This window comes from Hemibagrus wyckioides, linkage group LG09 (genome assembly GCF_019097595.1).
Source record: "Hemibagrus wyckioides isolate EC202008001 linkage group LG09, SWU_Hwy_1.0, whole genome shotgun sequence".
Lineage (NCBI taxonomy): Eukaryota > Metazoa > Chordata > Actinopteri > Siluriformes > Bagridae > Hemibagrus > Hemibagrus wyckioides.
Genome location: NC_080718.1, coordinates 13,558,157 through 13,585,407, shown reverse-complemented (window position 1 = coordinate 13,585,407; position 27,251 = coordinate 13,558,157). Strand labels below are relative to the sequence as shown.

General features: G+C 40.3%; 1 protein-coding gene across 8 annotated transcripts in view; it reads left to right on the top strand.

Annotated features, from left to right (window-relative positions):
* The window catches only part of dnmt3ab (DNA (cytosine-5-)-methyltransferase 3 alpha b), a 50,633-nt gene continuing 23,382 nt past the window's right edge, over window positions 1-27,251 (top strand). For 2 of the 8 annotated variants that reach the window (XM_058399135.1, XM_058399134.1), the window contains exons 1-6: window positions 1-137; window positions 1,458-1,645; window positions 4,093-4,200; window positions 12,438-12,771; window positions 20,089-20,135; window positions 20,712-20,858. In XM_058399135.1, coding sequence (XP_058255118.1) covers window positions 1,574-1,645; window positions 4,093-4,200; window positions 12,438-12,771; window positions 20,089-20,135; window positions 20,712-20,858 — 708 coding nt within the window. In that variant the 5' untranslated portion in view covers window positions 1-137; window positions 1,458-1,573. Of the gene's footprint in view, window positions 138-1,457; window positions 1,646-4,092; window positions 4,201-12,437; window positions 12,772-20,088; window positions 20,136-20,711; window positions 20,859-23,647; window positions 23,768-23,951; window positions 24,090-27,251 lie in introns of those variants that run through there. The other 6 variants (XM_058399136.1, XM_058399137.1, XM_058399138.1 and 3 more) reach the window with 6 other exon arrangements.

The window sequence follows — 27,251 nt, the reverse complement described above, 5'->3', positions numbered from 1 at the left end:
GCAGTGAGCGCGAGGCCGCGGGAGAAGTGCTGGCCGGCCGGGGAGGCGGAGGACGTGGAGAGGAGCGCGAGGAGGATCCGGGAGTCCGCGGCAACAAAACAGAAAAAGGGCTCAGGCCTGGGACTTGGCAAAAACGGGTAATTAACGTTGTGCTCCGTTTTCATATCACCCTGCCCCTTCGTGCAGTTCATTATTCAGGAGGAAACTGGTAGCCGTCTAGAGCGAGCGCGATGTCGGAGAGACAGCAAGGCGCTTTTCCCCCTCTGCTCCTGCAGATGTGAGATTCAGACGTTGCGCTTTATGCACTTGAACTTGAGCCGATTTTATAGGTGGCAGATAAATGTGAGCACAGACGGGTCGCGGCCTTTTTAACACTGGTTTTCAATCAGAAATCCGAATTCCTTGGTGGATAAAAGTGGCTTTTACTGCCAAGGCAGGTGACCGGCGCACACGCGCTTCCGCTATCTCGGCCAAAAACACGACTCATCGATCCAGGGCTACTCATTTACATAAATTTGTGACCTGGACAAACCGTTACAGAATAAAAAAACCCAAAACGTGCTGTTATTTCTGTTTCAGGGTGTGTGATATTATTTCCAGGTGAAATTCAGCCAGATTTATTGATCCAAAAATCTAATGCTTGTGCATGTTGAAATGAATTGTCTCGTGCACTGTCATTGTGTTAGGCTACAAAATCACGTTTAACAAAGCAGAGTACACAATTTTACAAAGCTCTACAACTTCTGTGAGTAAAATGGCGTTGCACGCAGCACCACGACCTATATGCAATTCATAAGTCTTTCCTGAAGAGGGTATATGGTAAGCAGACCTGAGCTGGGTAGAGAAAAGCCCATCCAGCACGCGCACACACACACACACACACACACATGTGCCTTTTGTGTAGTGCTAATATGTGATTCAAATAGCACCTGTATGCATGCAGTGTGGAGAATCAATATTTTATAACCTTGGTATCACATCTCTACGAATCTGCCTTCGTACTTCAGTAGAGAATACAGAAAATATGGGCTGGGACGTCTAGATGCAGATTGTGGGAAGAGTACTTCAGGGTGACTTGTTGCCTGTTTGATTGATCATATCCTTTCAGGCTTTGGACATTATACTGTGCCAGGAAGATGAGAAGATGTGGTCTAGATGTATTTATCACATGCTTTGTAACCGAAACAAATTTATATGATTGAATAAAGACACCGGAATCAGATTGGGCAAATGAGATTAGGGCAGTAGGACGTGCTATATTTGGAACTGTTCAGATAAGCTGTATTTTAACTAAGATTGCTTACACTGTAGGAATTCTGCACTCAGTTCTGGGGGATTTTGGATTTGCCTCCCAAATGAATCCTTTGTCGTTTGGGTGAATTAGTTCAGTTGTCGTTTTTATAAAAGTGTCTTTGTGAAGTATGTGACATATGTTTTTTTTTTGTTTTGTTTTGCAGGAAACCAAACTAGGGAGGATCACTGAAACATATATATCTATATATTTTTTTTTGCTTTGATTTTTTTTTAATCTTTTATCACTTTTGTACTGTATTGGAAAGTGATTCGTTTGGTGATGCCATCCAACGCAGTTACCACCACAGCTGCTTTCAAAAGCTCTGACTTCAACAGTGGGGGAAATCGCATGGTAAGGGTGTGCTCTTCGCAGCAGGTATAAGGTATAAATAATAACATTAGGTAAATATAATATCTGTAATGACTACCAGAGGTGAATATTTGATTAAGATTAAATCAACCACAGCAATTTCATTTCATTTCATTTCATTACATTTCATCACACCCCTGATATTGGTCTTAAATGTAATATTCCTGCTATTTAATACTATACAAGGCTTGTATACATAGAATGAAATAGTCAGTATGATTGAGTAAATATGCACTTTATTAAGTAAATATGCACTCTACTTATGTAAGATGTCTGCAAAGTCTGATAATGCTGCCTCAGGTATTGGTTCTGAGACTGAAAAAAAAATATATCAGAAGACACCATACTGTCGGGCAGTGCGTAGATCCTCACTCACATTATTTTGAGATATTATCAGTGATGGAAAATGGCCAGATGTTAAGAGAATTTTCTGTACAATTAAATGTAACTAGGGCATGTTTGACCGAGTGGTTGTCCTCCTCTAAATTGTAGCCTTTTCATATTTTCACCTGGTCCAGATGTTTCCAGAACCACTCACGGTTGTTTTAAAGGCGGCCTGGCATCATTCTCTTTTTCTCATATTTGAGTCACTTGAACAAAAACCCGTCCTTCGTTTTGAACTGCGAGCTGAAATAATGATCGTCTCTGTTGTGTACTGCCACAGGGGCTGTTAGTATCACAATGTATCGGATTTATACACCCATGTATTGTTAACCCCCTCGGCCTTGGAGATTTGTGTGGCTGTGTCATGCTAGTTGTTGGTGACGTGGGTGTTGGCTTGTGGATAGGAGGATGCCGTATGGCTGATTTATAGACGAATTCATTCTCTTCCTCTCCACCCGCGGAGCCGCGCGAGGCTCGCTGTAGCCCTGTTGCCTGGCAACAAGGCTCGCCTTAAATAACTGGCCATTTGCCAGAAATAGAGCGAAGCTATGGACGATGTTGGTGAGTTCACACCAGGGAATGCCAAGTTTCCCATACCTCACTTTGTATTTTTTTTTTTTTTTAATTTATTTTTTTTAAATAAAATTATTTCTTGCCTTTGAGTTTTTCAGATAGATCACCAAATTTTTGTGTGCATCAGTAGTAATAGCATAGTAGTAACGTATTGTTGTGTAATAGTTATTGGGCATTGTTGTTATATATACGTATTTGAAAGAATTCTCTCATTGATTACTGAATGTAGATAATTGAAAGAAAATGAGGTGTAAGTAGGGATCAGCAGTCACTGCTCACTCAGCTACTCCAGCCCTTCAGTCATGGTGGACAGGTTCAGTATCCCTATTAACATGATTTAAAGCATTGCTATTCAGTCAAGTCTAGTGTCGTGACAACCTTAGGATCGTCTTTTCTTGCCTGTACACCCTAGGGTGCTTGGCTGGCAGGGAGATTGGGTGTTGGAGGGGGGGGGGGAGACACAGTTGTTCCAGACAAAGAGGAATGGGAAGGAGGGAAGAGAAAGAGCTGCCAAATGTCTTTGTAACTGTGTCAAGTGGAAGCCGAGAGTGGTAGGTCAGCTCTGGGGCTATAGAATCCTCACTTCATAGTGCCTAAAAGGGAGGTGTCACTCAAGTGCCGGCTTTTCTCATTATCTAAATATCCTTGTCTGGACAAAAAGAAGAGTGTAAAAAGAAACCCATTCACCCCTGTTCATGTTGGGGTGTGTCTTTGGCTTCGGCAACCTCTGGTGTGCACGCTTTATAGAAAGTGTGTCAGAGATGGCAATGGATATGATGGAGATGATGATGTTGCGCCGTCCAGTCTTCCCAACATGCCTTTAGAGGACGCAAACTGGCTTAACCAGCCTGCTTGCTCTTAGAGCACTATTGTACATTTATATCCATTAGAGCTATGATATGATATCTATATAGTGATCTAATAAGATCATGATTCACTTCATGATGCACTTGAGGAGTTGAACTTATCAAGTGTTTTTTTTTCTTTGTTACGAATTGTTAAGTAAATTGTTATAACTCCTTATTGTTAAGTATCGTGATAAGATTTATTTTTTTTGCCTAATCACCCACCCTTAATAGCAGTCACATTTCTGACATAATATTTTCTGTTTCATAATTATTGAAGATGTCTTGAAGTATTGAAAACGCTGTTCGTGCAGCAGGTGTGTGTGCAGTTTTGAGAGCAAGTAAGAGTTAAAGTGGTAGAGCTTCAGTCAATTTAGCCGTTTGTTTTTATTACCATTTATATGTCAAAATGTCCTGAAAATAATTCCTGTAGTATTCCTGTAATCGTTTAAAAAGCATTAGACTTTACTAAAAATAGTGAAATAGGCTTATTTTATTCCAAAAATACAAATAATTGGTGTGAAAACAAGCATTTTACAGTACAAGAGAGAAACAGATGGAAACAGTGGGGAGTGGAGGTGTGGTGTGATGCATTTGTGACATGGAGGCTCTTTGTCATTTGGGCAGACTGACAGTGTGAGTCGGGAGAAGGAGCTGGCTGTGGCGGACAGGCCGGCGTTCAGCACTCCGGCCCGCAAAGTCGGACGGCCCAGCCGCAAACGCAGACACCTCCTTGTGAGTATGCTGCAGTCAGTGTACGGTTTAGCTCTAACACGCAATTAACGGTATCGTGCCAGTATTGACTTTCAGGAAGAAAACAGAAAAACAGGAAATGCAGGAAGGTTTGTTGGAACACAAAATATCATTACAAGTTATGTTTTCAATGTCACCATTGTCCCACGCTTGTTGATGACTCAGTATGAAAAAAATAAATAAATCCTGAAAAGCAAACACGGACATTTTTAGATATACAAACGCATGCTGGAATTCTGTATCTTTTATTATTTTTATTTATTTACTATTATTTTCAAGTTAAGATAAATAAGGTGTACGTAATCAAGATGTATCAATAGCAGTAGTTGCTCTTTCTCGCTGTAATTGCATAATTCATTAATATCCCCACTGAGTTAGGTATTAGATTTAATCTGGGCAGTGTGTGCGTGTGTGTGTGTGTACCTGACTGTGTATTGGCCTGCAAGTCTGAAGGCTAACTGGGGCTGTGGCTCATGTTGCCCTGCATGTGTGTTTAGCCTGTCTTCAGTTCTGACCCATGACAGAGATCATGTCTGGGTTAAAGGGTCATCGAGCTTGTTGCATAACACTCATTCTTTCTCACAGGCTTAGTGCTGACTCATTTATCTTTTCGTTTCACTCTCGCAATTTCTCTTTGCCTTTATTTGTTTATTTATTTTTACTCATTCAACTTTCCTTGGTTCTTCTCGTATTTCCTTTTGTTTCTCAGTGTCAGTGTACTTGACTGCCATTCACACGGTAGAAAACCCACTCCGGGAAAGTCAGCTAGTGTTTTTCACATGCACCCCCTGCTCAACATCCTTTGCCACGGAGCCTGTTTTCCTGGGCCTGGGTGTTTGAAAATAATCCTAGCTCTTGCATAATTAATTTGGTGAGGGCATGTCAGAGCACATGGCGCTCAGCCACCCCACATCCGCTCCTCCCTCCCCTGGGGCTTTCTGATTTTATTACCCCCAGTAGATCATCCCTTCAACAGGTAATTGTGGCATTATTATTTGAAGTTCAATTCACACATTGGTGGACTTCATATTTTCTCTCTGCCTTTGACTGCCTCCGTGAAACATTTCTGAAATGTAACCCTATACGAAGTTGTCCCTTAGGGAAGTAATGAGAAAGGTGTTCTCCCTCTCATAAGATGTGCTCCACTTTTCATCCTGACCCAGTATTGGTATTGTTTCCCTATTGTGTGTGTGTGTGTGTGTGTAGGAGTGTGTTGTTCAAACGCTATTTTTAAACCGTAGTCTAGCGGCTGTAAAGACCAGCCCCTTTCCTGCCCCTTCCTCTTCTGAAAAATGTCAGGCTACACATGTGCAGGTTTCGTAGCCTGCGTAGAAAACATGCTTCGTATAAAGTGTGCCATATATTTTCGCTTCAGTCAACATCTGTTCATTGCTCACGCTGCTCTGCATTTGATTTGTGTGTACTTAATGCCATGTTTATTGGTTGCAATTTGCCAGCTGTTTTATTATTTGTTAAAGCTGAGTAATGGTTCCTTTTCTTCTGCTTTATGAGGCTAAGACTGAGGGTTGAGGAAAGTAGAACACGCGGAGCCCACTAGCTCCTTTCTGACAAACAGCCAACATTCCTTTCATACCTCCGCCTCTTTGTAACGTTCAGTTAAAAAAAACGAAACAAATGGAAAGAATGCACCATAAAGCATATACATTTGATATGCGGTGGGAGTTGAAAATGCCCCGATGTAGTAAGTTTTGCATGTAATGAAACCACCTCATTGAACAAACAAAAAACACAGTACAGTACTGTACTTGTATAAAACAGTTCTCTGATGAGAAGAAGCTTTTAGAACTAATGAAATGAGAAGTTCTTAAGATAGGCTATGGAGATTTATTAAGTATATTGATGTGTAGTTATGTAAGGAAACGTTGATGGAACTTTCCTAAAAAGCAGACTATTGCTTAATGTGTTACTTAAAAAATACAAGTTTGGGAAAAAAAACTTCACTTCCTCATAAGTCCAAGACTTTTCAAGTAAATTAGATAATATATATATTTTTAAAAATTAGACTCCCTAGGTCTCAGTTTCACCCTCCCAGCTAAAAAGTTGTGATCTGACTGAGTTCTCTCACTCTAGGAAACAGCGAGACACAACCAGTCCAGCAGCACCTCTAGAAGTTCTTTAGCATGAGACTTAAAATGGCTGTGTTCGCGTCTGCCTTCTTTGATTTCCTTTTCACAAGAACGGCTTTGACACTCAGAGCCAGTGAGGCAAAGCAGCAGCTGTGAGTCTCAAGAGCAACTCCGCTGTCAGACTGGCAGAGCCGTTCTCCTGAGACCATGAATCTGTCCTTCTTGATTTCAACAGTTTCTCATATCAATCTTTTACCACTCAGGAGTACTCCAAAAGCAGGTGGTTGGATCAGAGGGCTGATATGTCTTTGTGTAAGGAGATTAATATGCTGCCATACAGGATATGCTGTTATGAAGCATTGGGGCTTTGTGCTGGGTGACCTGACACTGTTTTCATATGCTGGGAACCGTGTCCAGTAAGTGATACATGCATAATAAGAACCATGATTGTATGGAATGATGTGGTTCTCATGCCATGGCCTCTCAAAACCTTGAAACGAAAACACTTTATGTCTGTTGTAAAGAAAGCATTATGCAAAATGATTTTTTAGGCGGGTTTTTGAGACTTTTAAGGAAGACGGTATGATCAACTGAGCACAGTATTAGCCTTCAGCCATAACCACTCTGTACCCTCCCCCAACACAAAGCATCTGCGCTGGTGGGTTTTTTAGGAAAAAAGATCACTGCTGAAAGTGTTTATGCCTAGCTGCAAAAAAACGCTCCCCCATTTCGCCCGCAGGTTTCTTTCATACCACATTTATTCTCCTGCATGCAGAACAGGAACGCTTCTAACATTGCTCCCTCAAGTTTTAGAGGATGGTAAAATGGAAAAGCAAACAATTACGTGATTTGTTATTTCCATACATTTGACTCATTTAAAAACATTTTACCTCGTAGGAACCGACACATCTGATGCTCCACAGTGCCACACTACTAAACTATGTGTCAATGATTTTATTCATAATCCTTAAGATAAATTTGTGTTTCTTTGCACCACGATTTAACAGAGACATTTATACTGCGTAGCACATCAACCCCAATGCCTGTTTTTTTGTCTTTTATCAACCCTGAAGTGTGCCTCCTGTGGTTAAACAGCCACAGGATGAAAGTAATGTCTGGTTACCAAAAATATACAGAGAGGAATGTACAGGAAGGACTGAGAAAAGGTAAAGATGGAGAGTTCCAGCAATGGAGGTTCAGTGTTTAGATATAGTTAGTTTACAGCAAAAGTGAGCTGCCTGTGGTTTATGTCAAGTGGGTTTGCTTTTCCGCGCAGACCTGCTATGGCTATTGAGAACAATTAGCACATGCGTAAACCATATTTAAATCTAGTATATGTAATGTTAAGTGATAAGTTGTAGCACAATACAATACATTTTCTGATCTTTTTTAACCTCTTGTTTTCAGAAGCTGTGATAGGAAGCAGCGGTTAATTTTTCCACTTTAAAAGTGCAGTTTTAGTGAAAAATTTAGTGCTTTTAGAAGTAATTAAAGTAAGAAAATCATAAACGTATTTCATAGTTTTTCCTTAATGCAGTATTATTTTTCGCAGTCCTGTGTATAGTGATACGTATCATATATCTGCATGCGCTTTTAATAAATTGTAATTTTTTAACACTTTTAAAGACATATTTAGGATGACTGATGGAGCATTTCAGCAGACCAAACCATGTATGTGAAATACTGTAACAGAACAACAACAATAACAAAAAGCTCTAGATCAGACTCTAGTTTTCACAACTGTTGCAGCGTTGTCCAATTCCATTCCTTTGTGTAAAGTATTTCACTGAAGGCAGCGTATCGGATCACAGACTAGACATAGGGATAGAGATATTAGCTCATGCTTCATGCATTTTTCTTTTTATTTATCCTTGATTAATGAACTGAACATTGCTTGTATAAAATATCAAGAATGAAAGGGAACGTTAGAAGACGAGTGGATAAAGTCATAGCATGTGTGTTAATTCCCCTTGTGTCAAATTGAGTCAAAACTACTCTGGAATAAAAACATAGCCTTTGATTCATCATAAATATGGCCCTAAACAAAATTAACTGATACTTCATTAAGGCTCCTTTTGGTTGTAATACAGCACGCAAGTCTTTTTAGATAAAAGTCTACCAACTTAAGACATCTTGAATTTACAGTTTTTTCCCCACTCTTCCTTGCAAAAATATTTTGGATCTGTTAAACGGCAAAAGGGGATTTCTTGTGTACAGCCATCTTCAAGTTATTCCACAGCATTTTCAGAGGTGAAAATACATCCTCTAACTTGACTAGTTCCTGTTGAAGAGAAGAAGCCCCACAGCATGATGCTGCCACCACCATTTGCACCAAACATAGATTTTTTAGAACCATGCCCAAAATGTTTTACTTTGGTCTTATCAGACCTTAAAACATTCTGCCACATGCTTTGGCAAAATTTAGCTGGGCCAGGATGTTTTTTAATGAGAAAGGAGCTAGCCACTATTCCCCCAGACATACGCAGGAATTGAGTGCTTGTTGTCACATGCAGGGAGTGACCAGTATTTGCCAGATATTTCAGCAAATCCTTAAATGTTGTCTTAGTAGCCTCCCTTATAAGGTTTTGTCTTGTTCTTTTGTCTGATAAGGAGGGATATCCTGTTGTTGGTAACGTTACTGTGGAGCCCCATGTTCTATACTTTCCATGGTACAGCTAATGTTTTTTGTACCCCTCTCCTGATCAGTATCTTTCAACCATGAGAGCTACATGCTTTGTAAACTCTTTGCAGGCCATGGCTTCAGCATTTGGATGATGTTAAGAAAATCAAACCCAAACAGCTGATCTTAATTTGGGGTTAATCAGAATCGATTCATTGCTGGCGTGTATGATAATGACTTTTGAACATGAATTTGAATGTGATTAATGGTTCTGTCAGAGCACAGTCATATGCCTCATTAGAAGAGGTTGTGCACACATGCAACCGGGTCATTTTTTTGCTATATAGCCAAAGTATGTGGACACCTGACCATCAGGATTTTATATTGATATGTGGTTCTTCCCCAGACATTTGCCACAAAACTGGAAGCCCACAATTGTCTAGAATCCGCTAAAGCAGGGGTGTCCAATCTTATCCACAAAGGGCCACGGCGGATGCAGATTTTCATTCTAACCGCGCAGAAGCCACACATGAGTCTACTTAAAGCCAAGATGAACATCCGCGTTGGCCCTTTGCGGATAAGATTGCGGATAAAATCCCTGCCCTAAAGTGAGCTCCATAAAGACTAGTTTGCCATGGTCAGGATGGAAGAACTTGAGTGGCCTTGACCTCACCTCCACTGAACCCCTTTGGGGATGTTTACTAATGATCTTGTGGCATAAATTGCCACAGACACAATAATGGGCACAAATCACCACAGCCAAACAGTCACAAGCTTTTCCTTTTCTCTCTCTTTTTTTTTTTTTGCAAGGATCATATAAAGCAGTCGAATGCAGGAGAGCAAAAAATACAGATATATGTACATTTGTTGTTGTTTTTTTAAGAGTAAAAGTGCTGCTACTGTAGAAATAATTCTCTTCAAAGTAGTGTCTATGAAAATTACTCAAGTAAGAGTAATTCATCTAGTGGAAAACTACTTGCATAAATGTCTACAAGTGTCTAATTCAAAAATGTTGTAGGTCTGAGGAGTGCATTTTGAACAGCTATGATAATGAACCAAATGAGCTTTCATGAAGTAAGGTGTATAAAGTATATACACCTCGTACACATTACCCTGAGCGTTATAGCACCATTTCGATATATATTGAAATATATACTATAAAACATCAAAAATATCTGGCTAGCTAGTGTAGCACATTTAGCTAGCTAGTCTTTTATCTGTACATCCTTCTGCTAGGGCAGCACAGCAAGAAGGTCCTGGGTTCGAATCCCGGGTTCATACAGGCAGGGGCCTTTCTGTGTGGAGTTTGCACGTTCTCCCCGTGCCTGCGTGGGTTTACTCCGGGCACTCCAGTTTCCTCCCACAGTCCAAAAACATGTACATTAAGTTGATTGGTAATTCTAAAATTGCCTATAGGAGTGCGTGTGAGTGTGTGTGTGGTTGTCTGTCTATATTTGTGGCCCCAGTGATGGACTGGCCACCTGTCCAGGGTGTCCCCTGCCTGTCACCCAATGTGTGCTGGGATAGGCTCCAGCAGATTAAGATATTTATTATGCAGTTTGCTTTGAAACGTTTGAAATATCTTTTTTCTCTACTGTCTCAGACATTGCTGCTGCTGACTAAGCATCTGGTGCATGAAGTATAGACCTATTGAAAGAAACTGCTTTATTTTGATTGGGTCTTGAATATTAATTATTTAAAATTACTATCTTTTAATTGGCATACAGACATCTGATGTTAAATGCGTCTTGTTACGGTGATTGAAATAAAAATAGAAAACCTGACGTAAATGGAATTACACCTCGGAACAGAAGGACCATTACAGTGAACCATGTGCTGATGTATTACAATGAGAGTACATGTCTTTCATTATTTTCCACCCCTGGTAAGAAGTCATTTATACCTGCTGCTTTACTGCCTGGTGTGTTGATGATAAAGCAGTAATAATTGTGTTTTCGGATACACCATTGAGGATGTCTTTATTATGTATGTCACTGTTTATATGCACTTACTCACATAATTAAAAGCAAGTGTAGAGGTTTGGTCGTTGGATTGGATTAAGGTCGGTCTGCAAGCTGAGTAGTCGTCGGGTGAATGTATATTAATTACTGTACCAGACTAATTCAGTCTAATGAACTTGAACTTATGTGGTTATTGACAACACCTGGCTTAAATACAGGCCTATATAAGAAAGTGCTAACACTTTATAAGATGTCTGAGGTTTTGCCTCATACTGAACTAATCAGGAACAATTTTTTTTTATACCTGAACAATGTTCATCAATGTTTATTACTACTTTCCTCCTCCTTACTCCTTCTACTTAAACTCCCAGCACCTCTCATTCTATATTCTTGTAAATACATTTCTTTATTTTTTTTTAGATTCATTCTATTTACTGAATAATCTCTGGTAGTTACTGAATACTAAGATGAATACTCGAATAATCTTTTGAGAATTTAAAGCATCCATTAAGTCGTATATACAGTCCCCTCCGAAACTATTGGATCGGCAAGGCTATAAGACAATATAAGACAAAAGGTTAGGATTTCAGCTTTCATGTCCTGGTATTAACGTCTTGATGTGTCAAACAACATAAAACAGAGCGTTTTGTGTCAGAATACCCAATTTTTCTATGTGCAAAAGTATAGGAACAGATATATCTTGGAATAAATTACAGTAAAGAGCACTTAATATTAGGTGGCATATCCCTTGCTTGCAATATTTGCATCAAGGAACCCACGCAAACCTGCCACATCACCAAATTGTGGGTTTATTTTTTTCCTGATGCCTTTCTAGGTTTGTACCACAGTTGTTTTTTTTTAGTTGTTGTTTGTTTCAATTCATTCTCCTCTCCAGGTGGTGAAATGCAGCTCAGTGAATGACTTGGCCAGTGTAAAACATTCCACTTATACCACTGATGAAGTCCTTAGTTGTGTTGTCACTGTATTTTGGGTCATTGTCTTGCTGCATGATGAAGCTCCTTCTAATTAGATTGGATGCATTTCTTTGTACTTTACCAGACAGAATGTTACTTATTGCATTGCTGTTCCAATAGTTTTGAATGGGACTGTACAACCTTTTGTATTGTATTAATTAAATGAACAGAAATATGTTTTCTACCTTTGTATACACCAGTTAAAGGGTTTAGAATTTTATTTTACGCTTCCAGTTTTAACAGATATATCAATGCACTGTTGGGATCTTTCATTTAATAATACATAATTTGCAAAGCATGAATGTAAAGCCTATTTAAACAAAAAATTTTAGTTCAAATGTTTCTGTAAAACGTGTTATTAATGTGTTATTAATTACATATTCCATGCATTCATCAAGTGAAATGGTTTTCATTCGCTAAGTTTATAAAAATATACATATAGTCTTCGATACCTGATAAGAAACCGTCTTTTCTGGCGTCTTAACTTATCATCTTTTAATTTCAATACGTTTACAACTGCTGCATTGACATTTAACACTTTTGGCTTGAATATTAATATTGTCATTTTCTTTTGCAGGTGGAGAGTTGTGGCTCACTGACAGAGCTGGTGGGTGTGTCCAAGAATCACAGAGGAGCGGGAATCCAGTCCTGTTCACAGCTTCAGGTTCACAATGGGGATGTAGGAGAGAGGTATGGCAACAGATCCTCCGAAAGCTCTCGCCCCACGCAGGAGCAGAGTGCTCTGGAAAACGGCCTCCCTCGCCAAGCCGCCTGCAGCATGAGCCCTTTCCTGGAGAACGGATTTGTTGTTGCCCTGGACAAGCGTGACTCGGAAAAGGACAAAGAGGAGACACTGCCAAATCTACCTCGCAAGAAACGAGGAAGGCGGAAACTGGAGCGACCGACTAAATGTGAGTTACGCTTACAATAACTGCCTGCTCTTTGAGTCAGCGAGTGCTCGTGGGCTGAGGGCCACAGCGTGTCATCATCCTCACACAATCTTCAGCCTTTAGTGATGAATGGAGAGGTGTTGTAAAATAGCACTCCCCTAGCATTCTTTGGCTGTGGTAGTGCGTTTGGAAATTTGGCAGCTGTGGCTTTCCAGGATAGGTCATTATTCATTTACGTGTAAGTATTAACTGGGAAAAACACAGGACTATTTTCTCAAAGACAGCACACTCTAATGTGCAAAAGCCTTCGGATAGTCAAAGGTAAATGCTAATAAACATTAATTAAAACTAACAATAATTTTGTACATTTAGTCAAAAACACTATCGACTTGAAGAGGTCAAGTTCGATTTCCAAACTTCTGCATTAAATTCCATCACACATAAATTAGTTTAATAGCTCATTCACATGTCCTGTTGGTGGGATGTAGCAAGTGCATGACTGTTTTAGCTGGTAATTACAAATACTGGAGAGACCATTTGTATCCATCAAATCACTTAGAACTCTCTAGGGAGAGCAAAAATTATGATTTTGAATCTTTATACTGTGCATTTGGGAAACAATCCTTTCATCTGCATTAGGATCCCCCAAACACAAACACTTCTAAATTATTATTCAGTTATTCATCTTAAACCATATTATTCACTAACTACCGTAATTTATTCAGTTATCACAGTGAAACTAAACATGATAAGTATGTTTGGAGAGCGAGGAGTAGAAAGACCTCAGCAAGCGTAAGTATTTCCAAAAATCAGGTGACCTTCATCCTGTAGTCATGAAATCTGTTGTCATTTTCACAGTTTTAATAGTGCCACCTTAACATACTGGTGCACTGGTATGCCATAGCCAATTATAAATGCACAGAAAGTATGTGAAAGATGGTTTTATCGTTTAACTCTCCCTCACAGATGTCACCACGTTCCAAAGAGAAAGGGAAAAAGAAATAGGATGCAGGTGGCACCTGAGACCGTTAAATAAATCAAGGATTCAGGATGGCAAGTTTAGCGTGCTAGTGAAACCTGCGTGATGTTTGGATTGAATTGGCTTGGGTACACTTTGTAATGGCCAGTCACAGGCTTGGTTGTGCAGCATGTCTGCAGAGCTCCCATGTGCATGACAAAAGATCCGTTTGCTCCTCGGTTACATCATATTGTTCATGGAAGCCATTCGCAAATCGTCCGTACATAAAGTATGCCTGGACAAACCCTCATGTTGTGGGAGATTGAGGGATTAAGAACTGCTTGATGTCCGAGATGACATTTACAGTATCATCTGTCATGACTTCTGTTATGAGAAAATCTGATTGGGTCACACAGATAGGAAAATGTGGCAATATCTGACAATAATACTTTCACAACACAAGAAATTTTTTTTTTTATATATTTATTTATGCACGTTTCTATATCTATCTATCTATCTATCTATCTATCTATCTATCTATCTATCTATCTATCTATCTATCTATCTATCTATCTAGATATAGATTGATAGATAAATATAGTATGATTAACAGGCAAATAAACAGATTAAGTTTTACAGCTTTAGAGTGTGAATCTATTTTCTCAGGTGGAGTAAAGCTTTTGCAACAAGATGATCCTGCTGTCAGTCAGACCTCCTTGCCCTCGACACACTCTCTCTATCTCTCTCTCTCACCATATTTCCTGGCCAGAGCAGGCTATGACCTTGATGAGAGCAGTAAATAAAGCCCAGGGAGACAGCTGTCTCCTGGCAACCTGCCCTGGGTGGGTGCAGTGCATGGAGAGACAGCAGCGCTGTGTTATGGCCCCTGTCTCAGCAGGGACTGTGCCAGGTGGATGGCACTCTGCCCAAGCCACTTACACAGTACTCCCAAAACACAGTATGCACTCATTCACCCAGTGCACACACACCATATCCCAAATAGATAAAATAGTTATTTAATCCCTGGCCCTGCATCAGCCTTTTAACCTAGACTTTATATATACTGAATAGCAGCCATTAGACATGGAGCAATAAATGCAATACAACTGAAATTGCACATTTCAACCAAAACTGCAGAGGTCTAGCTTTTAATAACAAATAACCAGTCTTTAAAAAAAAGGTGTTACACAACTGCCGAATCAAGCTGAACCTACCTGTAGAGTATTATGATGTAGCACCACAGCAGAAGGAGAAAATGACAGCTTGAGCACTTGCATGAGGATCGGCTTGTCTTTCAGGCGAGAAATAGCGCTGCCTCTTTCCGTCCGTCCGTCTGCCTGTTGCTCTGTGTGTCTGTAGTAAGACATTTGAATGTATATAAATCGTGCATATTTACATTTTACAGTGTACAGTTTATAGTATATGTAGAATTCTCAGATCTGATTGGTCAGTTGCTTAATTTTCTATTACGAGCTCTGACATTAGTGCAAGCTGTAATTCAAATCACAAGTTGATATTAATCTGCTTGGTTTAATGTTATTGTTTCTGTAGTAACAACACATTCCCATGGAGGTGTATGGTGACTATCTGTATAATTTATATAATCTACGGCAAATAATGTACCTATTTAAAAATGTGGTGTTGTTCATTCTCATGAAAAAAAAATCACATGCAATCTTTTATACGTTGATTTTCAATATTCTGTCACAGGTGTATGTTACAAAGCGATGTGTCAAACTTTCATTCAGATGCTCTGTGTGCGCCGTTCTGCACCAGTGCATTTTGCATATATCAAACTTATTCATGCATTCATTTAGTGCATGACGTATGATTTAAAATAGGTTCATGAAACTTACCTCTACTAACATTTACATTTCTGGCATTTGGCAGATGCCCTTATCCTGAACAATTTACATTGTATTTTTTCATGCAACTGAGCAATTGAGGGTTAAGGACCTTGCTCAAAGCTCCAGCAGTGGCAGCTTGGTTGACCTGGGATTCAATCTTGCAACCTTCTGATCAGGCACCTTAATCACTAAGCTACCACATCCCAAACGCTTGGAAGTCACATGGGAATGCAGTATGTGACATGTATTTTCAAAATCTGGCTCATTTTCCAGCTGTAAATATTTTTAGATTATTGAGAATATGGAGACGTTACAAAAAATATCACACATCACCCTACAGCATGACCATGTGACTTGCGAGCCTGATAATTTGGTTTACTATCCATAGTCTATTGAATTATGCATATTAAAATGGTCCTAATATGGATTGGATGATAAAACCATCATCCAGTTTAGGCATATGGAAAGCATGTTCAGCTTGTAGGTCTGGATCACAACATCCGCCTGTGTGTTATTTCCTGAAACACTGATCCACACCTGTTTGGATCTCAAAAACATTGTCATGCATACTTTGATGTTTCCTGAAAGAACAGCCTTCAGTATCTTATTCCAAACCAATTCAAGTGTGAAATGCATGATGCTTCAATGTACATTTCTAAGTATCCGAATATTTTAATACAGTTTTTATGGCATTCTTCTGGAAAGCAGAGGAAGGATCTCAGCTCAGCATACTGTATCAGCTACACTCATGAACCTGCTGACCTCTGCAGTGGAAAAGACTCCTCCTCTGCCTCAGTAACCGGTTATGTAGTCATTTCTTCCCATTGTCAGAGAAAGTGAGTGTGTGAGTGGGTGAGAGAGGAGAGATGATTGAGATGTCTGTTAGTAGCTGGGCACAAGTCAGGCAGGAAACAATGTCTTTTGCTTGCATGTGGGTTTGCGTTTAGGCTGTGTAGGATAGCTAAATCTATCACCGATACCTAAAGAATAGTACATCTGGGAGTACCAGCAGACTGTTAAATAAATATTTGACGAACAGAAATGGTGATATATCTAAGGGCCATCCAGTGCATCTCATACTGCTCCGTCTGTTCTGTACATTTTCCCCCATTTAAAACATATCGGATTCAATTTCTCAGGCAATTATCAAGTCATCAGGTAATTATGGAGACAGATGTATGAGTAAAGACAGCACAAACATGTGAGGGCAAGAAGCGTGAGTCACTGTGTTTATCTGTGTTTTTTTTTTTGCTTTATGTTATGTTAGGCATGATAATTATTACTGGATAGTTTATTTTAAAACAGAATTCAGAGTAAGTCATTATCTGTCTGTCCTTCTCTATTTCGCTCTTTGTCTCTTACCTACATTGCAGTGAGTGATCCTGTCCTCTAACTGAAACCTACTGGCTGTACTTGTTATATTTCCTCTCATTTATCCAGATTTCTAATTAAAACACTATTTTTCTGTAATTACGACTGAACATTTTGTTCACTGACTAAATATGTTTATATGGAAGTGTAAAATTGTTGAATTTAATGATTAATAACAAACACGTCAAATGAGTCAATTATGTAATAACTCTGACATGCCTAATAGTAAAACTTTGAAAAAAAATATATCTTCAAGAAAGATATTCATTTTACAGCTTCTGAAGTCAGCAATAGCCGAGCATCTATACTCACGCATAAGTCAAACAGCAATTAGGGCTGTATAACAGTGGAACTTTCGAAAATGAACCTGGGAAAAGGGATTTGATATTTATGTGTCAGGTTGGAGGTGTAAATTTAATGAGCTCCACTGAGGTTGGCCGTCCTTCACAGGTTTCCCATGCTCTTCTTAAGACTATGTCTTATTGCTCATGAATCATGAATCACCATAATAGCCCTGCTAGTGTTTCAGGTCAGTAGAAATCGTAGCCTCTCGTTACCCCCTGCCTGTCTTTCTCATTCCAGTCAAAACAAAGTTGCTTTTAGGAGCGAACAATGTCCTTCCACAAACAAAGATGTGAGGAGTGTAAATCAATTTCGAGGAGGGAGAATAATCATAGCTTGTGATCCTTGTGATTGCTTAGCATTTTAAAACAATATTTCAAGGCTCATAAACACATATGTATGCAAATGCTCACATAAAGATATATCAGCAGTACAACCAATATGTGCTTTCCCAAAATGTATACATTTTGCTGCGTGATTATGTGCATTTTGTGAGATTGTCCCGAATTTAGTGCATTTTGTGAGATTGTCCAGAATTTAGTTTTCTTGAGATTTGCCTGAGAAATGTTTATGGCATACTGTGAGCAACTTTACATGAACATATCTGATGCTGCTTCAGCATTTCTCCAGGCAACTGCATACAGAATTTCCCAATCCTTAGTTTGCGACAGACCTTTGTGGAATATAAAAGTTTGGCTTTTACGAGTCAGCTAGCTGCAGATGTGTTCAGCCCGAGCCCGAGTCTCTGTACGCTAGGAGTTAAGGTTAGTGTGCAGCAGGCAGTGGGGGTAGGGAGGGACAGGGCTAATAGCACGCAGCTGTGGAGCCTCAGCACGATGAGATGTAGGGTCAGGGGTGTGAGTAAAGCCAAAGTAAACCTGGCCTCCCTCCATACTCATCACCACTCTGGCTCACACTCCCTAACCTCCCGCTTCCTTCAGCCTCAACCACAACCTTCTGAGTCACACACTTTCCTTGTCTCAGGCATCGAGACTATACCGTCTTCCATCCAGGTAGCCTGACACTTCAGAATATGCCGCCAGGAGCCCCAAAACGTTAACGACCCTCATTGCTCATTTGTCATTCGAGCCTGTGTCTGGCACACACTCAGCTCTGAATGATATAGATTTGGACCGAACAACCGTAACCTCACAAAAAGAACATTATAATGAGAATACATGAAGTGGCACTTTATTCCGTAATGGAGAATATTATTGAAATTCGATTTTTTAAATCACTGCAACGCCATTACTTACTTGTATGACGAAACTGACTGTGCGCAGATGACTTTTCCACATGTTCTCAATGGAGCAGTAAAATGCCAGAGCAACTCAAAGGTTACTGGGCAAGAATTTTTGCTTACAGGCAGCAAAATGCTGTATGTACTGTAGCTTACAACACACACACACACACCATGGGGCTTTTCTGCTTAACGTCAAACAATCAGGCAGTGCTGTTGTAAATTATATTATTTAGCCTGTTTTTTTCCATTTAAAGCACATCTAAATCAAATTTTAACAATACGCAAAATTAACACATTACACTGCGGCTGTTTCCACTTGTATAACAACCTTCATATGACTATCAATAAAAATAGGTATATAGCTTCATAACCCTTGTCATTTTAGAATAAACTAATATAACAGTTTATAAAAAACAATGCGGTCCTGTATTACTCCTGGGTAATTTGGTAAATACAGATCCTGTTATAAACAGCTAATTTAGTCTATTATCACTTTCTTCCTCCATCCTTCTGCTTTTATTTTTGCCTCCAATGCCCTTTTAATCAATAGTCTTTCATCCTCTAATATTTCACTGTGCATGTGTACAAAAGGGCTTGCCACACTTCACATAGTTAACTGTGGGTGATCGTAAACTCCAGGTAAACAGAATCCTGGGTTATCTTGTTTGACATTTCACACTGCTGATACTTTACCTGGGGTTAACAATTAATCCTGGCTATTCATAATCTGATGTTTCGCACCAAACATTCCTAAACCCTAGGTTTACATTCTTATTCGCAAATTTCCAATGGCAGTAAACGTGATTGTAGAAACACAGCACATGGCTGTTTCAAAAAAAGCCGCTGGTACTCGCACTTTCACATCAGTGATGAAAAAAATGCCGTCCTGTTAATCGTCACTGAAATAAGACGATAAAACGAAATAAAGAAAACTAGAGAAACAAATTATATTTTTTTTAAAGATTCCTTTTAAGTATGGAATGACTTCTTGATGTTTGCTTGCTGTTTGATGGAATGTTCTCTTGATCAGGATGGACCGTAATTGTGAACAAATAAAAAAATGTTTCCCTCTCCTTCCACTCAAACGTTACTCCTACTTTTTATAAAATGCACAGGGTTTCTGTAACTGTATAAAGCAGGTGATATGAGGCACACGCTCTTTTCAATTTCTAAGTGTCTGTTGCTAAGCATCTAGACATAACATACTAACACCACATTGTTTCGCACCGCACACGCTTGGGCACCGCAATGCGGGATTAACACTGCAAATGGTGCTAACTCCACTTCAGAGCAGGGTTTCATAATCCTCGGTAAAAAGCAGCGCTGACCCCGCAGCGTGAATCACGTTCCTCTAACCTGAGGTTAAAGCAGGGTTAAGAACGACAATAACCCGGGGTTAAGCACGGTGTGAAAAGCCCTAATGAAAGAGTTAATCTCTATATTCATTGCTTAGAACAGCTACTGGGAGACATTTCACTTCCTAACAGATATCGATCTCCAGTTTGACAGGGTCTGGATAGACTATCAAGGTCTGTTGCAGTAATTTTTTCTTCTTGTGCGGTTATGTTTCTTTTTAGATGTCGAGCACCGGGAGGAGGAGATCGGGGACACTTCGAAGAATGAGGTACGGAACTCTCATGGTGTGGTCCATCCGTCCTCAATCTCTGTGTGTATATTGTTTCCGTGTACATTGTATACATATGTGTATGTATACAATATGGTCCACTACATTATGTGTTTTTTTTTCCCAATATGCTGTCTGCAGTGAAGAGAGTTCTAGTTGCATGATTAGAAAAACACTTACGAAGCTATTTTCCTGATATGGGGTAGTTGTGAAAGAAATGGTACCCTGATGGCTACTAGATTTGAAATATCAAATACACTTGGTCCTCCGGGTTGAATGGAAATTCCCGTTCCTCCGCAAGCAGTGGCTGGCTGACGGGATATAGGAAGACAGGCCAACAAAGTATAGCTCCCTGTCTGAGTGCTCACACACTCTACGGACTGCCCAGCTCTCTGGACTTTTTCCTCCCCACACCCAAAGCTCTAACAGACAAATTCTCCCGTATCACTGTCAGAAAACAGAAACACCAGCTTCCTTCCCTCTTTTATCGATAGCACAGAAAGATAAGGTGAGTGAATTAAACAAGCGGTTATTTTTTTTCCTTTTCTTTTTGTTTTTATTTGTCCCTTTAAACAGGGAGCTCGAGGCAGGCTACGTGGGGGAGTGGGCTGGGAAATCAGTCTGCGCCAGAGACCCATGCCCAGAGTAACGTTCCAGGCCGGTGACCCTTATTACATTAGCAAGAGGACCAGGGAGGAGTTGCTGGCCAAGTGGAAGATGGAGGTGAGTACCAGAGAGATAGGGAGGTAGGAACACCGGACCCATATACACAGACGAGTGCTGATCCCCCGATCACATTCACTCTAACCGTGCTGGTTAGGATTTGGGAAAGGTAACTTCCTGGCTAAAGGTCTGCTTTGAAAGTCGGAGATGTTTGTTACAACACTAGAACCTATTCCAGCAGAGAGCTCGAGAGTGAAGGAAAAAAACGACATACAAAAGCCAAGTGTATTTGATGACTCATCTGAAGGTACCATTTATTTCATGAGCACTTTTACTGGTTGTATGTGAAACCTTGTTTAATGCATATTAGATTTGTGTAGTGATCGAGCTGTGTAGCACATCATACCCTGCATTATTCCTGGATTCCTAAAGCCAAGGGGAGGTGTTGATTTAGTTTCTGTAACAGTGCAACAATGCTCCTATAGTAACAGCTCACATAGAAGGATGAGCCACCTAATCATATCAATGGAAAAAAAACCTAGTATAGTTGATGATGTGGTGAAGCTTTCCGTTAGGAGACATTTCTTGAACGTTTTTGGAAGGAGTCTCGGTTGTTAGAGCTTTGCAATGTCTTCAGGACAAAGGAGTTTGTGAGTTTGACTGATTTCCCAGTCACATGACAAGCCGGGGTTTTTTTTAGTCTCATTAACGTCAAGAGATAGAATACAGGGAAGGCTAGTGAGCAAAAGACAGTTTATAATTGCCGTAACATACTGACAGGAAGTAGCGTCAGCTGTAGCGTGATGAAAGGCACTGATTTGTCTCACAGATGTTTTGTAACATTAAATATTACTATAAGGAGTTGTGCTGTTCATGAATAAATTAATATTTGGAATTGATAGCAAATGGTTGGGCTGTCTGCGGGATAAAACACTTCCGGCCTTGTTTTTATATGAAAATAACCCACTTCGTGGTGGGTACGGCCTTCTTCTTCACTTCACACTATTATTTTGGTATAACAGCATGACGCATCATGTGTCCTTCCTTCCTAGTTCTATGCTAGTTCTCCTCCATGATGACAGAGTAATGATTGGAAAAAGAATTAAGTGGATAACACAGAGGGAAAAATGGACACTTGATCATCATTAAGCTTTCATTACAAGGTGTTCACCTGATAAGCTCCAGTTAAAGTTGCTGTAGTCGTTTTTCCTGACTGATGTAAGGCTGTAGTGTATGCACATGCCATCTCCATTGTCTGTGGGAAACACAGTAAATATGTCTAAATAGAAATACACTTCATGTTCAAAAGTATGTGGACACCAGACCCTCACACCCAGATGTAGTTCGTGAACATATCTAGTTTTTGAATGCTGTAGTTTATCGTTTCTTTCCCTGCGATTAAGAGCGCTAATCTTGTTCCAGCGCGACAGTGCCCATGTGCACAAATCACACTCTGTAATGACATAGTTTGTTGACGTCAGTGCTCAAGAGCATTGATTGAAGATAGCGGTATTAGCATAAAAGAGGAGGCACTGGAATCTGTTTTGTGACAGTGTGCAGATGAGGAATATGCCTCAAACAGATTTCAGTACTGCTATCCTCAATCAATATTCTGGACATCTTGTAGATCGCTACATAGCTGAGTTCGTTGGTGACCACGCCCCCTCACTTAGGTCAGGACTGCTGCACAGGTTACTTCAGGCTGAAATAAAAGAATAGGAAGTAAATCGGAAGTAATTCCCGGTGTGACATCTGGATAGATAAAGCGTTGCCTGTTGCCATGGTAACACACACGCCGACTGACAGCCAGTAAGAGTAGTAACGGTGTTAATGAAACGTAAGTGCAAGTGAAATGTCTCGTTGTTGTCGTACTAAATAATAAACTGCAAATATTAATGAGTGAGTCTTTCAGGGAAGATTTCTCCTTTGAGAGGATGATGGTGTACGCAGTGTTCTTTGAGCTGCAGGCAGTCACTTGTAGGGCATCATTCCAATGTCTTTCCAGTCTTTTGCTGGCAAGAGACATTACTCCTTCTAGTAATGTAGGGTACAGTCAAAGCCTCTGTGTTACATAATTTTTGGTCTTCATGGCAACCAAAATGGGGCCTACTATTGGATGAATGCCCCCCCTTTCCCCAAAGCCTTTTCCCCTACCCCCTTTGCCCTTTGTCCAAGCAGGACCAAAGAGAAGCCATAAAAATGTCAGGGAAGCTGAAAATATTGCCAAATTAGCAGGATACGCAGTTGTCTCGTGATCATCGTAACATTCCAGTGGAGCAGTCACCCACATGGATGCTTGGAATTAAGCATCGGGTCAAGTCAGGGTATGTTTCCTCCCTGTGTCTCTGGGTAAGCATTTCGTAGAGGAGCCCATATATTAGGACATTGTTCCGCTTGTTTTCCAAAGCTCTGTGTCGTCATGCATTTGTGCAGTTCAAACTGACTGGAAGTGTCTTCTTCCCAGTTAAGAGTTACCTGTGTAGCGAGTTGATCTTTGTTACTGTAGCATTTAAGGTGTAAAAGTAGCAAAAGAATCGAGGATGTGAGTGAAGTCAAACATGTTTTCATTTAAACAAGCGTGCAAATTTACAGCCGATTCTTCTTTCCCACCCCTTTTCCGTCTTTACTTCTCACCATCCCTCCTCTCTACTGTGGAAATCAGTGAAACCAGTGCTATGGATATAAGGGTGAAGATGAGGTTTGCAGCAAGTTTCCAGAGCTCCTTGCAAGACGGCCTCCTGGCTGCCTGCCAACACTTTGCAAGTCCTCTCTAGCCAACCAGAATTCCTGTCGACAACCACCTGACCCTGAATTCCCAGACAAAGAAATGTTCATGCTTTCTATTTTTTTCCTTGCTCTTTTTTTTTTTTTTTTTTGAGTGGTCTCCTCTAACCCGAGAGTGGGGGCAAGGGAAAAAAAGCCTGAGAGACACACGTTGGATTTAAAGTGCTGAGCGCAGGCGTGCATGGGTAGGTCGGCTGGGTTGTTTGTTGTTGATAGCGCCGGGTGTGTGTGTGTGTGTGTGTGTGTGACCGTGTGTGTGTGTGTGTGTGTGTGTGTGTGTGTGTGTGCATGTGTGTGTGTGCATGTGTGTGTGGGGGGAGACAGCGTGCAGATTTGAGTAGACTTTGCAGGGGGAGGAATTATGCTGACTTCAGGTATTTCCAGGAGACTTGTTATGGACCATCTGCTCTTGGTGGCTTAAAGGAAACCCATCTCTTTCAGCTCGGAGAGGAGGGAGCTCAGGCGTTCGCTGGAGTCCGCAGGAAAAAAAAGTAGACTTGTTTGACTGTATGTAATCGCAGGGGATCGCCGCATGCTCAAAGTATTTCCTGTTTCAGTGTCTCTGCTGCAGTTTCTTTCAAACTGTCTGCTGCCATTTTGCATAAAACTGTTCAAAAGTTTAGATGTTACATGCTGGTTGATTATCCGTTCTTTTTTTCCTGTGTCTGTTTAAAGCAACAGGCTGCACAGTAGTGATATATCTTCTGCTGTATGTCAGAGTTTTTGGGGGAAAATATGTCTTTTAGTGCAGTTGTTGTTGATTTAAGCAATGCTGATAAGCTTATCTCTTGCTCTGGATTCCAGGACCAAATGGTATAAGCATGTAAATATTATCTTTCACCCTGGCTTGTGTTGAATCGGAAATGTGGTGCCTGTCTTTTTAAGAATATGCAAATGGCGAGAACGAACCCAGTGAACCTGCATGGCGTATGCGCACTGCCAGAGCTGTGGGTCAAGGCTAGCAGCACAAACACGACCAGGCTTTTAGTCCTGCCTGGCTCTTTTAAGCCTAATATTTTGACAATTAATAAGCAGTTGTTAGTGAAATAACAGGATTTAAAGAGAAAAAAAGATTTTTTAATTAAAAAAAAAAAATCAGTGCTTTGAGAAAAGAAAATAAAGAGCGGGTTTTTGAAAGCGCTTCTTTAATAGAGCTCGGTTTGGTTTCTTTTTGCATGGCTGACCTCTGTAAGGCTCCTAATTGCTGGAGCTCTTTAAAGGACTTCCACAATGGAGGCCAGATGCATCCTCTGTCCTGGGCTCTCCAGAGGCCAAGAAGTGAGGGTGCTTTGTTCAGGCCCTCAGAGAGGTCACGTCAAAATAAATGTGATTGTCACATGATGATGATGATGGCAATTCATACGCCACAGGAATGTCACTTTTCAATTTCACACTGCCTGAGGAAGCATTGAGCAGTTCTGTCAAGGGCATCTTCCTCGTATTTGTCCTGAGCTTTTACATAGATGACCTGTTGGGTGTTGTGTAGTCACTGGTGTTTAATTTTGTCATACTGAAAAAAACCCAGCTATAATTCAGACCATAGGTTTATATTATTTTGCTCGTTGTTAACGTTAACATTTCTGTAGATACATAAGTAGATATGACTTGAAAAGCTGCTTTTCTTTACAGCTTTTTTATTGTCTTCGTTAATAAGCAATTATAAACTTACAGCTTATTATCTATTGTTAGGGAACGACCCTAGAGTAAATGGCTGCTGTTAATGTAAATAATATCAGGACTCGATTTTGCTTTGCAGTTGCTCATAAGCAATTAAATGTTACTCTAAACAGTTACAAACATGTTCGTTAGTAAATGAAAATTTGACAAACTGTGGCGTCAAACTGTGTTGTTGAGAAGAACCGACTTCGGGGTGGCAACAGTAACTCTGCATCCCAGCATCCAGGCACTGATTATTATCCTATAACAACATGCCATGTCATGTTTTATTATTCTCACGTTTCGTTCCTTACTTTTGTGATGGCAGTGAATTCAAGATGATTATGCTTATAGTATTGACATTTTTTACTAAAGACATGATGCTTACTAATAGAAAGAAACAAACAGAATGAGAAAATTCCATTTTTTAAGTGTATTGCATGTCATGATATAGAGAAATCATTTGCGGGATCTATTCCAACATAATAAGTGTATTATATAAATGCTAATTAGGTTGTTTGCTTAGATGTTAGATCCAAACAAGACATTTTTACAAAAGATCACTAATCGCTTCCGATTGGTTTAGTCTCGTGTTAGCGACTCTGACCGTGAGCAGAAATGTTTGCTCGTTTCATTTTTCTCACTGCCATAACCATTTTAAGCATAAATAACCATGATATTCTGTACTGCAGTTACATCACTAGCTGCTATCTATAGTAGAAACCACTTGTGGCCTGCGCTGTGACCTCTGAACCTCAATGTATCGGTCAATTCACTTCCTTCCTATTTGTCTTTATTAAAATCCATTGCAGCCAGCACTCATATTACGTTTTTAGAGAAACACCATGAAATGATAGAGATAGTGTTCATTCAGGATAAGTGTTCAAATGTGGGTGTGTGTGTGTGTGTGTGTGTGTGTGTGTGGTATTGCCTCAGGATGTTCTTTTCATCCAAAGAACAGGCTGGACTCCATTATCAGAACTGATTGCCCTTGTTGCCTTCTTGGGTTCTTTCATCATTGGTTCTGGCCCATGAGCACAAAGAGACAAGACACTGCATTATGACTTGAGCAAGTCTCCACCATGTGTTTGAGAGTACTGCGGGAAATAATGTCTTGCTTTTTTGTGTCTTTCGTCAGACAGCAAGCCCCGTCTGCCCTCTGATCTGTTACGGACTAAATCTAAAGCTAATTCGGATTGATCTGTTTCATTCGCGATGGCGTCAGTAGCGCTTACTAGCTGATCAAGCAATACAGACGATGCCTACGTTTGCTTTCTGCTTCGCACACGACCTGTGGCACAGATGCCTTGGAATTGCCAAAGCTGTCACTAGTGTGTGTGTGTGTGTGTGTATAAGTGATAAAGACTGTACTGTACTGTACTTCCATAACCCTCCACCCACCATGCTTCCCCTCCTCCTCTCCTGTGATTTGGAGAGTCAAACTCTTCCCGCAGTGAGGCCCCTGAGAAGGGGGCATTTACTACTGGGAAAACGTCCAGAAACAAACCCCGACTTCTTATAGCCACCTCACTCTTTACTCTGTACTTCCCAGTGCTGTGAGTAGGGGATGTTGGGGAAGGGGTGTGGGTGTTAGTTTTCAATTGATTTTTTTAGATAAATAACCCCTCTCCCCCCCTCCACTGGCGAAAGTGGGCAAGATAAGATTCTATTCTCTATTTTTTGCCAAATTTCCCCATTCCTTTGTTCTTAGGGCAGCAGGCAACAAAATGGTGTCGTTTTCCCAATGCAAGACTTTCTATACCAAGTTCAGTCAGTCTGCGTTATTTCCTCTTTATAGGTGTGGTTTATTGTATCAGCTATAAATTCTGTACGTTGTGAACAGTAATGAGCAGTCACGGAGGTTCAATCAGTACAGGGAAACCTGGCAAATATCTGGCTTAGATAAAGGCTTAGACTTCAGATCTCTTTTAATGCATTCATGTGCACCTACCTGAGCTGAGTCACCTGGAATTTTTAGGGATACAATACCAACATATGTGCACATGTACAGAC